The sequence below is a fragment of the Hemicordylus capensis genome, chromosome 3 (assembly GCF_027244095.1).
Source record: "Hemicordylus capensis ecotype Gifberg chromosome 3, rHemCap1.1.pri, whole genome shotgun sequence".
NCBI classification, from domain to species: Eukaryota; Metazoa; Chordata; class Lepidosauria; order Squamata; family Cordylidae; genus Hemicordylus; species Hemicordylus capensis.
In genome coordinates this window covers 196,357,030-196,371,417 of record NC_069659.1, presented here as the reverse complement: position 1 = coordinate 196,371,417, position 14,388 = coordinate 196,357,030, and the positions used below count along the sequence as shown (strand labels likewise).

At 46.8% G+C, this 14,388-nt stretch overlaps 1 protein-coding gene across 4 annotated transcripts in view; it reads right to left on the bottom strand.

Moving 5' to 3' along the window:
* The window catches only part of PSD (pleckstrin and Sec7 domain containing), a 140,543-nt gene that overhangs the window by 108,610 nt on the left and 17,545 nt on the right, over positions 1 to 14,388 (bottom strand). For all 4 annotated transcript variants that reach the window (XM_053312752.1, XM_053312753.1, XM_053312751.1 and 1 more), the window contains exons 2-4: positions 11,784 to 12,858; positions 11,547 to 11,649; positions 2,346 to 2,817 (exon numbers count right to left, since the gene is read on the bottom strand). In XM_053312752.1, coding sequence (XP_053168727.1) covers positions 2,346 to 2,817; positions 11,547 to 11,649; positions 11,784 to 12,734 — 1,526 coding nt within the window. In that variant the 5' untranslated portion in view covers positions 12,735 to 12,858. The remainder of the gene's footprint in view (positions 1 to 2,345; positions 2,818 to 11,546; positions 11,650 to 11,783; positions 12,859 to 14,388) is intronic.

The window sequence follows — 14,388 nt, the reverse complement described above, 5'->3', positions numbered from 1 at the left end:
GTCTCTCCGGTCCTAGTCCAGCACTCTAACCACTATACCACGCTGGCCCCCTCCCACTATACATATTAACAAAGCAAAACTAGGATGATTGTGAACTGCCCAGGGACTTTTTTGTATGGGGTGGTCTAAAAATGTAATAAATAAAATAAATAAAATGATTGTACTACATCACTTATTACTGCTGCTGTGAGTGGCCAGTGTACTTACCCTGTGTACATTTAAGCTTGACACAGAACTATGCCTCTTGTGTTGCATGACCATTTGGCCCCATTACAATTTTATTTATACCAGTTTTCCCTCATGAACCGCAAGGGTTCTGTTCTTGGAAACCCTTGTGGTTAGCAAATTTGCAGTAGATGAGGCATTAAAGTCAATGGGATAAGAGGGGTTAGGGGAATTGTTTAGGGAAAATAAGGTTAAAAAATTGAAAGAATTGCCCCTGACCCCTGAAAATGTCCCCCTGAACTCTGGAAATGCCCCGCTGAACTCCAAAAAATTACCCTCAGACTCCCCCTCAACTTATTTTTAAAAACCCACCCCAAAATAAAATAAAAAATCACCAAACCGTGAATACTCAGATCGCAGTTGGCGAGGGCGGTCACAGTTTCCCAGTCGCGGATACTCAAATCCGTGATTAGGAAAACTGCGATAGGTGAGGGACAACTGTACTACTGTATATCTGCCCACTGAGGATAATACTTCATGCATCTGATAGTGCCTTCTACTCCCTGAAAGCTCCTGCCACAATAAATCTATTGGGCTTTAAGGTGCCACAAAATTGCTGTTTTTATGTGCTTATGGGCATATCTAAGAATTCTACTACACTTTTTAATAATTTAGTTAAATAGCTGTTTTGCCCCTTTCCAAGGAATCAGGGAAGATACAATGGGTGGGGAAGATATAGTGTGTGTCTATATTTGACTATGAACGATTACAATTACCCTTACAGGGCAAGCAATCCTCGGCTCCCAAAACTCTCCTAGAAGTGCTGGATCCCCTAGATTCTGAATCCTGGAGGAAAAGTCATGTTGAGGCCTCTATATGGAGTGGGGGCTGTTGGAAGTGAAGGACTCTGCACTGTCTCATGTCTCAATGACAGAGGGGGACAGATTAGTGAGTCAGAAGGCTAGAGGGGTCAAGACATTGGTCATCCCTTCTCTACTGCTCTGACACTATCCCTTTTGATATGTAGATTGCTACTCTCAGGGACTTCCTTCCTTCCTGCCACTTCCTATTCCTCCTTCCCTTTCTTCTCCCTTGCAACACACATGCTCCTCTCTCCCTGCACCATCTGTGCAGAGATGCAGAATCCATCCATCTGCATCCAGCTAGCTAGATAGATAAGAGATCCTATCTCTCCACTTTACTATCTAGAATGGAGTTCACTAATAAAGATTCCTTATATTGATTTGAAACTATGTACAGGCTCCAAGTTTCTTTAACTCTCAGCATACACACATGCCCAGGCAGACTCCACTGTGTTGTCCCTCAGTGCACTCTGCTGTAATAGAAGGGTATCTCTTACTAGAGAGAATTCCCAACAGGGGCTTAGGGCTTTAGGGCTGCCATGACAACCATGGGCTGCCCCAAAGTGTTTTAAGGCAGGTTAGGGTGACAGCCACCCCAGCTGTCAATGTATGGTAATATTACTATCTCAGTGCTCTTGTTACTTACTGCTGAGTTGTTCATGGATCCTCAGCAATACTCTGATTTTTAAGGAGGTAGGCAAGTGTGTGTTTGGTGATGTTACTCAGGAAAAGCTGCTGGTGTATTACTGCAACATGGCACAATAAATTAGACTTCGAATTAAGTGAAATTGCAGGCAAAATTGTAAACCGCCCAGATGCACAAGTTTTGGGCAGTATAGAAATACTTTAAATAAAATAAATAAATAAAATCTACAATGCATTTGTGAGAACAATGACAGTAGCTGCTTACCAAGAGATGGCAGTGTAGCCTGCAGTTATAGGGCAAAGGGCAAAGGAGAAGGGAAAGGTATTTACGATGCAGAACAGAGAGCACTTAAGGAGAGTATGGGAAGACCAGCAAAGCTTTGACTGGGACATCAAAACAAGCAAAAGAGCTGGCAACCCTAGAATGTAACCAAGACACCACAATATCCTGTCTCCTGCAGCACCCCCAACGGCTGACAGGGTTTCCCTGACAAGTCTTGGCTATACCTAGCCCTGTCTTAATAGGAAGGAGCATGCCCTGCACAGAGAGATCCAATGATCCCAAGCCAGTCAAGCCCATGCTTCCATTCTCTGGGTTTCAGCAAAACCGCCAACAATGCTCACTCTAGGTGTCATGCTGGGTACTACTGAGCACTCTAGAGAGACCCTCACCTCTCCTGTTGCTGGTGTGGGACTTCAAATACGTCATCTTCTTCATTGTCCTGTATTCTGTTTCTCAAACATTCGCCATTCTCTTCACCCATGTGCTGTGTGAAGGGATCTCCTGGAGCAGCACTCCCTTTCCCCAAGATCCCCGTGAAGCTCGGATTGCTCTCGCTGTCCTTCTGGCTCTCAATGGCCGAATCCACCTCTTCTTTCTCAGCCAAGATGTCATCAATATTGGTCTCATGGTAGCACCTCAAAGGAACAGAGTCCAAATCAGTCTCTGAATACTTGAGTGTTCTGCGGATAATTCCAGTTTCACAGTTTCCAGGCTTTGTACTGCCCGGTGGAGCCATCTCAATCTCTACTTCTACATGACACAGGCTGTGTTCTGGCACCACCCAGTCTGGTTTTGGTTGCACTGGGAGGCTGGACTTCTTGAGCTGAGAGGGAGGATCAGGTGCTTTCTGCAGAGACATGCCTGGAACACAGAGATCCCAAATTACATACAAGAAATTCCCAGGAGATGCTGGATCTCTGTCTTACATCCATGGCACTCACCTCAGAAACATGCTACATAACAACTTTGTGTGTACAGCACAGAATAGAGTGTGTCTAATCAGACAGAGAGAAATGTGTGTGAGAGAAAGGAAAACAGAAGAGAATGAGAGATTAAGAAACAAGTTTGTTTCCCTCAAAGGAGTATAGTATCAGCCATATGAATGAATGAATGAATGAATGAATGAAAAATTAATATATTGTCTTATACAAGTGCTGTACAATGACAAAGTGGTGTACAAAAGTTAAGACACAAAAACAATGGGCAGCAGTTCCTTCTGAACTCTCTTCTTCCCAAATCACATTGGAATGATGGAACAGTTAAGGGGGCAGTCACGCACATTCCCAAATTAGTGATGGTCCACTGCCAGGGGCTTTCAGTCTACACAGGTCTAACTTTGAGCAAGTGTGGGGGAAGAGGAAGGTACTACCTACCTCAAGACCCTCTACCTCACTGGAACTTTGCACACACTGGGACCTATCCCATATGTTAGCTACCAAGTTGCCACACGTGCCTTGCTTTCCTTTAAACTTAGAAAGAAATTTACATCTGTTATGCTTTGTTCCAAACTGTAGTGCTGGTCTCAGCTTAATTAATACTGCATCATTATTTGCTGAATTTTATTGTATACTGGGTTTTGTTTTAATATATATTTTTTAAAAAATGTTGTATTATGGCCCATGGTTACAACATCACTTACTTACACTGGGCCCCATGTCTGCCACTGAGGGCCTACCTCACAATTGAGAATCACTGGTCTAGCCCCCAAAGTAGCCGACAGTGGCTTTAAGGTTCAAAGATTCCTTCGATTTGTGTGTTCCTCTCAACATTCCAAAGACACCACATTGCGGCACCTTAAAGCTCAGCCATACACAATGCATCTGATGAACCAGGATATTTAGCTTTGTAAGTTCATACCATGACTAATCAGCCAAGGTATTCTCTCACATATGTTAGCTACCAAGTTGCCACGTTTGCATTTATTTCCTTTCCTGATGGAGCAGTCAGCATGGGACATCAATTAGAGCCTGGGACTTAGGCAGGGAGAACTTGGGTTCTCTTCTCTACTCAGCCATGAAGCTCACTAGGTAACCTTGGGCCACTCACTATCTCACAGCCCAAATGACCTCACAGGGCTGTTGTGAGGATAAAAGGGCGAACTGTGTATGCTGCTCTTTGGAGGAAAGATATAATCAAATAATCAGTGGCTGCAAATAGCCATTTGGGGGCAAATAGCAGCTGTGGTGGGGTATCATCTTTTGGAGAAAAAGTCCAGAGAGAAAGAATCTCAATCCCAACCACCTTGGTCTGGATCATCTCCCTACAGTTGGTGTGTGTGTGTGTGTGTGCGTGTGCGTGTGTGCGTGCGCGCGTGCTTGTGTTTTAAGAGATGTTGCCCAACTTAGCACTTTTTTTGTTGTTGTTCCAAGGATTGTGGCAGGAGACTAGGAACTGTATTGGTAAAGAGGCAAGAAATGTGACTGCAGCCCCAAGAGAGTAGCGAGTAGCACTGCAGACTCTTCAAATATACCTGCAAAATGAGGAAGCTTAGTTGCTGCTCTTTTCAAAAGCACAAAGACAGATTAGCTATAAGAATCCCAAAGCAGAGTGTTAGCTTATTGTTATAACAAGTACACACATTACTTTCTGATATTACCAAGCATCATTGACCTTGGTTCTTGTGAAATCATTCCAAATATCATATCATCCAATACTCACTCTCTCTCTCTCTCTCTCTCTCTCTCTCTCTCTCTCTCTCTCTCTCTCTGCATAATATTGCTCCCATAGATATCACTATCCTGGGATAGCTTAATTGGTATTATCATGGCATCCAGAGGCAGGGGCAAGAGTGGGCAGTTGTCCCCTCTCCTGGGTAGCTCAGCTTTTGTACCCAGGCTAAAAGTGAGGTAGGAGGACATGCACACGCTTCCTATCTCATGCTGAGGTTGTATGAGTGCTCAGGCTGCTGGCAGCCATCCTTTCCATAGAGCCGGGTGGAAGGAGTGGCCCAGCAGCTGGGAGGTAACTCAATGCAACACATTGCTCACGCAGTGCATTGTGAGATATCTGGTGACTGGACTTCCTTCCCCTCTCCTTCGGCACGCCGCTCACCACCCCACCGCTTGTGTGGGCACGCAGGTGGCGGAGCCCTCTTCAGGCCCCAGATCATGTGGGGGAAGGTAGGTCTCCCCAGCTCTCCCCAGCCCCTAAGGTCATATGAATGTCCTTCATGTGTTCTTAGGTAAACCGCTCTCAAACACACCTCAAACAGCAAGTGCTTGTGTGTTATTTTGTATTTGCTCCTTTGAGATACACATGAATAGTGACTGGGAAAGGACAGGGCTCTCTTTGCATGCATGTTAAGGCATCAAAAACCAAAACTATGTGCCTTTTTGGTGAACAAATGCTAACCAGATAGTATCTGGGCAAAACAGCACAATTTAAAATGGAGGCTCTCATATTTAGCAGGGAGAAAAACAGTCCCTATTCACCTCAGTACAGTGGTCCCTCTACTTACGAAATTAATCCGTTCCGAATGCACATTTGTAAGTCGAAAAGTTCGTAAGTCGAAAAGCGGTTTCCCATAGGAATGCATTGGGAACGGATTAATGCGTTCCGGAGCCTAGAAAAAAGACCCAGACCCCCAGTAAGGCTTGCAAACTGCACAGGAACATTTCTTTTCAAGAATAAACAGGCAGTAAACAGGCAGGCAAGTCAAGGAAACCGCATGTAAAATTCGTAAGTCGAGGAAACCCCATCTAAAAATTTGTAAGTCGAAAAAACCGCATCTAAAACCGGATCTAAAACTGCCGTTTGTAACTCGAAAAATACTTATGTCGAGTAGTTCGTAAGTCGAGGGACCACTGTATACTGTCCCTCCCTGTGGCTGTTGCTGGTGTCTCCCCTATGTTTCTTTTCCGACTTAGACAATGACGGAGTGAAAGGGATTATTAAGGAGGATATGGAGGTTGCAGAGAAGCTGAATGAGTTCTTTGCGTCTGTCTTCATGGCAGAGGATACTGAGCATATACCTGTTCCTGAACCAGGCTTTTTAGGGATGGAGGCTAGAGAGCTGAGTCAGATAGTAGTGACAAGAGATGATGTACTAAACTGTCTGGAAAAGTTGAAAGCTAACTAATCACCAGGGCCGGATGGCATCCATCCAAGAGTCCTCAAAAAACTCAAACGTGAAATTGCTGACCTCCTTGCTAAAATTTTCAACTTATCCCTGAAATCGGGCTCTGTACCAGAGGACTGGAGAGTAGCAAATGTAACACCGATTTTCAAAAAGGGACCCAGGGGCGATCCGGGAAATTACAGGCCGGTTAGCCTAACATCCGTTCCAGGCAAATTGATGGAAAGCCAGGGGCGTAACGAGGCTGGAGTGGGTCCAGAGACAAAATTTTAAAATGGGCCCCTCGCTGATACACACTCACTTCACATGTGACTTGCCTCTGGGGGGGCCCTCGAGGCGTGGGGGCCCCCAGGCAGCCGCCTCCCCTTGCCTAATGGTAGTTATGCCCCTGTGGAAATCATCCTCAAGGATAAAATTGTAAAGCACCTAGAAGAACAGGCCCTGCTGGGAGTGAGCCAGCATGGCTTCCGCAAAGGTAAATCTCGCCTCACCAACCTTTTGGACTTCTTTGAGGGTGTCAACGAGTGTGTGGATCAAGGTGATCCAGTTGACATAGTCTACCTGGACTTCCAAAAAGCTTTTGACAAAGTTCCTCATCAAAGACTTCTGAGGAAACTTAGCAGTCATGGGATAAGGGGACAGATACATGTGTGGATTGCTAACTGGCTGAAAGACAGGAAACAGAGGACAGGTATAAATGGAGAGTTTTCATAATGGAGGGAAGTAAGAAGTGGGGTCCCCTAGGGATCTGTATTGGGACCGGTGCTTTTTAATTTATTCATAAATGATCTAGAAGCAGGGGTAAGTAGCGAGGTGGTCAAATTTGCAGATGATACCAAATTCGCAGATGATACCAAACTCTTCCGGGTAGTGAAATCCGAAACTAATTGTGAGCAGCTCCAAAAGGATCTCTCCAAACTGGGGGAGTGGGCGACAAAATGGCAAATGCAGTTCAATGTTAGCAAGTGTAAAGTGATGCACATTGGGACGAAAACCCCCAATTTCAAGTATATGCTGATAGGATCCAAGCTGTCAGTAACTGACCAGGAGAGGGATCTTGGGGTTGTGGTGGACAGCTTGTTGAAAGTGTCGACTCAATGTGCGGCAGCTGTGAAAAAGGCAAATTCAATGCTAGGGATCATTAGAAAGGGGATTGAAAATAAAACGGCTAATATTATAATGCCCTTATACAAAACTATGGTGCGACCACACCTGGAGTAGTGCATACAATTCTGGTCACCACATCTTAAAAAGGACATTGTTGAACTGGAGAAGGTGCAGAAGAGGGCAACCAAGATGATCAGGGGCCGAGAGCACCTTTCTTATGAGGCAAGACTACAACACCTGAGGCTTTTTAGCTTAGAAAAAAGATGACTACGGGGAGACCTGATAGAGGTCTATAAAATCATGCATGGTTTGGAGAATTTGGAGAGAGAGAAATTCTTCTCCCTCTCACACAACACTAGAACCAGGGGTCACTCCATGAAATTGATTGTCAGGAGGTCTAGGAACAACAAATGGAAGTACTTTTTCACACAATGCATGATCCACTTGTGGAACTCTCTGCCACAGGACATGGTGACAGCCAACAACCTGGATGGCTTTAAGAGGGGTTTGGATAACTTCATGGAGGAGAGGTCCATCAATGGCTACTAGTCGGAGGGCTGTGGGCCACCTCCAGTCTCAAAAGGCAGGATGGCTCTGAGAACCAGTTGCAGGGGAGTAATGGCAGGAGAGAGGGCATGCCCTCAAATACTGTCTGTGGCTTCCAGCAGCATCTGGTGGGCCACTGTGAAAAACAGGATGCTGGACTAGATGGGCCTTGGGCCTGATCCAGCAGGGCTGTTCTTATGTTCTTATGACTATGTGAGCCCCTGTGGGAAAGCAAACCATCTTCTAATTCCTTTTGCTATGTAAACTGCTGTGAGAACTCATTTCACTGAAAAGAGGTATATCAGTATTCTAAACAACAACATAATACCCACTGTCATGTATGACACTACCATGAACATTCTTTTCCTTTTTTTCTGACAGAAGGTGCCTTTCAGATACTTTATCTCCCCAACCTTTTTCTGAACAGTCTTCTAAAGTACTTTGGATGAGATTACTATAACCAGAGACTTCCACTTACTGAGAACAACAAATCAAAATTTCTCATTCCAGAAAAACAAGTCCTACAAATCCACATCAAAGGATCATTTAGGTTCCACAGTTGTGCACATACTATTTTCTTATTTGAGGAAATATTAAGCACTAATCAGAACTGATATTATATTCTACACAGAACTCTCTCCAACCTAAACTGATTTCTTTGATTTGCAAAATCACATTAAAAAGTAGAAGGAGAAAGATGACAGAAGCAAGGAAAATGATAATCATCAATTATTTAGAAGGTGCCTAAAATCACTAGGAACTGCACAAAAATTAAAGATAAAAGCAGGCCCTGCCTGCAGGCTAACACAGTAATCAAGGCAAGGGAACTGGGCTCTGGGAACAAAGGCAAACAAAGGAGGCCATACCTCAGTGGTGGGACATGCACTTTCCATGCACACAGAAGGTCCCTGTTACAACCCCTGGCATCTCTTGCTACTAAAAGGGACTCAGGGAGCAGGGCCGCCTTCGCACATAACACCAAACTGGATGCAAAGGGGGCAGAGGTTCAATTTCGTGGATGTCTGAATGCATGAAACCGTGGTTTCGTTACAAAAGTAACCCGAGGTTTTTGAGCAGAAACCACAACCTGAACCTTCAGTTTGTAGTAAGTTTTGCTGCTCCAATAAGAGGTTTGAAGGTGGCATTGTGTTGTCTGAATTCTGCTGCTGCCGTAACCTGGGTTTTGTGCTTTGGCTGCTGCCAACCCCATAGAGAGGGTGGCTCGGACCAGCCCAGAAACGCACCAGCTCTATGCCTGCTGCGCTTCTAGCTGGCTGCCTTCCAAAGCACGTGCTCCGCCATCTCTGTACTCTTCCAGCCATTGTCTGGCAATAGAGACCCTGCGTCACCACATCCCAAGCTTTACAGCACGTCAAAGGGAAAAGCCACATTGGGGGATGCCCACTTTCCACTTTGTTTCATGCCCTGCCTCCTGGGCAATCTGCAGGAAAAGGGGATGGGATGACAAAATGGGCACTTTGTGGAGAGGTCTCTGCACACCAAGTTATGAAGTAGTATTTGCACAAGCACATGGAGTCCTGGTGGGACCATAAACTGGGCAACCCAGTTGTTTATTCTTTGTACAGATTAGTAGGGGAAGGGGGACCCAACCGCTTTCCCTTGAGTGCAAGCTTACACTCTGTGGCATTACTCATGAAAATAACCATCGTGGAGAATGCTGGGCTGGATCACTAATAATGTGTGATTATGTCCCTTCTCCCAAGGACCACTATCTCATGGGAGTGGCAAACCATAGAAACACATATACGAGCCAGAGGACTGTCACCACCCAGCCCCATTGCTAGATCCATCCAAGCCATAGGGAAGGGTACCACACAAACACCTTTCCAGGTCATGGTGACTGGCTGACTGCAGGAGTGAAAGTGCTCACTCTGGCAGTCTGGTTGTCCCTTGGCACATATGCATGTTTGTTTTAGCCCAGAATGGCCACCCTGCTTGCCAAGGATCACTGGAAATAGGGGCTTCCCTCACCCATGGTCCCCTGCTGCAGCTGATCTGCATATGCTGCAACACTGGTTCCAGCCCAGGAATTTTGAATGTGTCCTAGGAGCCATCCCTGATCTTGCCAGACTGAGCCCACAGGGAAGCAGCAGGACACATGGAGCGGCCTGGAATCCTTGAGAGTCTTTAGAGGTTGAGTGTATAGGGAAGGAGAGTAGGAGTTCTATTTTTAAGCCAATATCTGGGGACCCCACATCAGCGGGGTCCCCTATAGTTGGATGGCCTAACTCATGAGGGTGTAGTCCCTCATGGAGACCCGAAGTACCTCCAGTCCTCCCCAGTGGACTAGCCCTCACATGAGAGTGCTAATCCCCAGCTGGCAAGCTGACATGGGGGCAGGAGTGTTTTGGGGATTCCTGAACTACTTTGACTGGGTTCGTCATCACAAGAGCATCCTTTGTCACAATGGACCAGACCAGACCCCAGGATCCTTTGCCTGCCAAATATGCATATTCCCTCCTAGGAAGTCATCATGATCCCTTCCTGGGTAACAGAAAAATAGTGCCCCTCTCCGTCTCCCAGTTGCCAGTAATTGTGCTTGTGCAAGACTGTTTGGCTGCGGGCCTCTTGTGAGGGCAGCAGTGCAAGTGGTGTGAGGAAAAGGGTTTAAATGCCCTTTCCCTGCCAAGAATGGGCAGTCAATGCTGAAAAGAAATGATCAGCAGTCAGTGTTGAAAAGGGCACTCTTCCTTGAAGATCATGGCCAATGGCTGCTGCCCTGCTGACGTGCCAACGCCTTGCTCGCAGTCTGGTGACACAAGCACTACAGAGCTTGATGGGATGCGACCTCGGCCCAGGATGTGCCCTGGAACCAGAGGTTGCCCGACCCAGTTTGGAAGATCAACTGAGGGATGATTCCAGGGTTCAAGGATTAACCTCAGGTTTGTCAACCCGCAGTTTCACGCTATATGCTCAGGTGACCATTTTCTTGATACTTTGGAGAGCTGCTTCTTGTCAGAGCAGTAACACACTGGGCTAAAAGGACAAAAGATCCAACACTAAGTCAGGGAAAGAGAGAACTTCTTTCCATTTTCATCTTAATAAGTCTTAATAGGGGACACTTTCAGCAGGAGGTGCAGTTCATACCAGCTATTCCTAGAACAAATCCCAGGAGAAACAGCTGCTGTAGACACACCATAAAAACAACTTTCAGCCTCTCCATCCCACCAGTTCTGCCACTTAATACACTGGGCACCATGCAGCCAAAGTCAAACTTTTCTAAAGTCTCATTCATTTCAATGAGAGGCATTCACGGACTTTACTGTCTCTTGGCTGGATCGTGGCTAGTCTATTAATGTCTTTAACTAAGAGGGCTGGATACTCCCCACCCCACAAATAATAACATCCCTCATTTGGGGAACACAGGGTTGTGGTAAATATTCTTCTACAGAGGATAGTGAATGCTGCAATTCACAGTGCAACCGCCACACCACAAATTAACTGAAGTCCCTAGTTTTACTCCATACACCTTTCTCAGAAGTTCTGTTGCACAGCTAAATGGGTCTCTTTTTGTACAAATGTATTTGATCTTTCTTTCTTTATATTCTTTTCTAGTTGAACTTCAGGTTTTCATCAGCCATGCAGCTGTCCAGCTAATGGAGATCAATTTGAACATTTAGCTTATTATATAAGGTTGCAAAATTTCAAGTTTCTGCATTGTCATAATTTGAGAAGTGCATTATTCATTTCTTTAGTCAGGTAACTAACTATTCAGTGTTCGAGGGCACCATCCTAGTGTGGAACCTCAGGCTATAGTTTTCAGGTGATGAATCCTGATGCGACACCACTGGTCAGAAATGGAAAACACTTTTTACCCCAGTACTAGCAATGAGTCGATTACCTGTCCCAGGAGGGTCCAATGAGCCATAGAAGAATTCCCACTTGGCTTTGGCAATGCGCTGGGCATGGGCAGAACTCTCTCGGGAATATGCCCAAAGGTTTCCCTGGAGAAAAGAGGGAGAAATTCATTTGGGAAGGTCCTTAATGAGTGTGGTGCGGGATGAGAAGGGGATGGGGCAGGGAAGATACAATTCATGGGGGGCGGGGGGGGAAGAGAGCAGCTCTTACTGTGAAATACCTGGTACTGGGATTCTCCACCTTGTGGGCTTCTGTGGAGTAATGTGATGTCCTTGGAAGGGCTGCTTATCCCACTGGTGAGTGAGCTGGAGAGGCAGTTGGAATTCAGAGGGTGTGGGCTTCCATTGCCCAGGCTTAGTGAGGACTGGGCACCCCCAAGGAACCGGTTTCCAGCCAGAAGAGGATCTGAAGCAGAGGTCTCCAGCTTCAGCTTGTGACTCAGGTGCTCCTGGCCTTTACCACTGAGGATCAGCAAAGCTTGTTCACTTGTAGGGCTGGCGCTGGCCAGGTTGTACTCATTTGTCCTCTTTTGGAGACTCTCACTCGTGTCTAGAGTGGCAGGTTCCAGAGACATCGTAGCTTTGTGCTGTTGGGGGGGATGCTGGTTTGGGGCAGGAGAACGGCAGCTCCCTGGCTTGCTGGAGCCACAGTGAAGGGCTTCTCCAAACTCCAAGCTCCTGCTCAGGCCACCTTCTTTCCTGGCCTCTGCCAGCGGGAGGCCATTTAACGTTTTCACACTGGCCTTCTCAATGAAGCGGAAGGTCACCACAGAGCTTTTCCCACCAGGGACTGGGGCCACCAGAGGGGTGCGGCTGCCTGGGGAGCACAGGGAGGGCAGAGGCCTGCTTCTCAATGGGGTACATGGAGCAGTCACTCTCCCTGAGCTGGGGCAGCAGCCCATCTCTGTGACCTTCCGGATGAGGGAACCGGTGCTATTGTACATGCCCAGCTGGGACCTCCTGGCCTCTGGGGTCAGTCCTTTGCGGAGAAGATGAATCCTGCCAGCATTGAGGTTTGGTGTGAGGCAGTGCTGGGCGTTGAAGGCAGCAAGCTCCGCATTCTTGGCCGGTGACAGCCAAGGTCTCCTCTCCAGCTCTCTAGCAAAGTGCTGAGGTGACACGGCACGGTCTCCCTCAGGAAGGAAGCACACAACTGCTCCAGCCTGGGACATCCTGGAGGAAAGGGAGGAATCCAACTTGGAGCTGAAAGGGGAAGATCAATGAGTAGAAGGGGCTTCCCAGGCACTGCTGAGGGGAGAGATCCAACAGAAGCAGCAGCAGAAGTGTTACATGGCCCTGAAACAGACAGCAGAAGATCAGAAGTCAGGATCTGTGAGACACCATGAGACACGAAGAGATACTGAGCTAGAGGGAGAGTGTGAGCAGATCCTACCCTGTGGCAGTCAAGAAACAAGACCACAGAACAGACTTCCAGTAAGCATTTTCACATAGTTTTCTGTTGTTAAATAAATGCAGATTTGTTTCTCAGTGGCAACTCACAGACTACACATCTTCCATCAGAGTTGCACTTAGACTGTAGAGACCGCATTTTCCCAGCATGTGAGTATAGTTAAGATGGAGAGTGTTTTCTGCCATTATAAGCCCTGAACATTCTATTGCTTATAAAGTCAAATAGTATTCACCCAATTAGTGTTCTCTCTATTTTTTTTCCATCTGTGTGAAGAATGAGTTTTGTTCTGGACAGCAGTATCAAAGCAGTGTGCGCACATGAGCATTCAGGATGGGGCCTTCCTGATTCAGCCTGAGCTGGATCTAAAATTAACTGAGCAGACATCAAAAAATGTGTGAGCGCACACGCACGCATACGCCTTAGAGGGAACACTGCACCCAATCCCTCTGAAATCGTGCACACATCAATTAGGGGACAAGAGACACTGCTTCTCCAAATCTGGTGCACATCAATTGCAAAATGGCTGAGATTCAGCAATTTAAGTTTTTAACTCCTAAAAAGAGGTTTCAAAGTGTGGCTATGTTTTTTCATCACAGATAATGTGAAGCTCTTCTCATGATCTGTGAGAAGCGCTTCTGTTGGGTCTGTGGAGAGAGCGGGCTTAGCCTGCTCTCCCCACAGACGATCGAGCTCATAGACTTGGGAGGCTGGATTGGCCACCCACACGACTGCTGGATCCATCATGGAGCCAGCAGGAGCTGCAGGAATTGGGGGCTGCGGGGCCCCCCAGAGGTCCCAGGATGCCCTGTGCAAGTGCGTGGGGCATCCTGGAGAGACCCCTGGGACTGGGAGGCGGTTTGTAGCCTCCCAGCCAGGGGTCTACACATGTGTCGCTGTGCACCGCAGCGATAGATGAGCAACAAAATGAGGTCAACGGAGCACACACTCCGTTACCCTCATTTAAGGGCAGGGTGTTTTAAGCGGGCTAGCCGCCTTGGGAGCACTGGGCTCGCCTGCGAGCCCGGTGGTTCCCCTGATCAACGGAAAGTGGGCTAAGGTTGCTTAGCCTGCTTTCTGTTGATCATGGGAATAGCCTCTGTGTCTTTTTAGCATTCCTCAAAAATGCAGGTCCATACTGGACTGGTACCTTTTCCTGGTTTGAAAAACATCAGTCTCATGATTTTGAATAATAACTGTTCGAAATCCCCCATAACAGGAAAAATAACGAAGGGGAAATTAGTTAAGAGCAGAACTGAGTTTGCCCTCTGAGAATTCTGAAGCCACGACTTGGGAGGGGCAAGTCCTGGTAATTTCTAGTGAGTGACTCCTGGTTCTGAACAAGATGCCTGATAAGGACGGTCTCAGGGGCGTAACTATAATAGGGCAAGGGGAGACAGTTGTCTGGGGGCCCACTG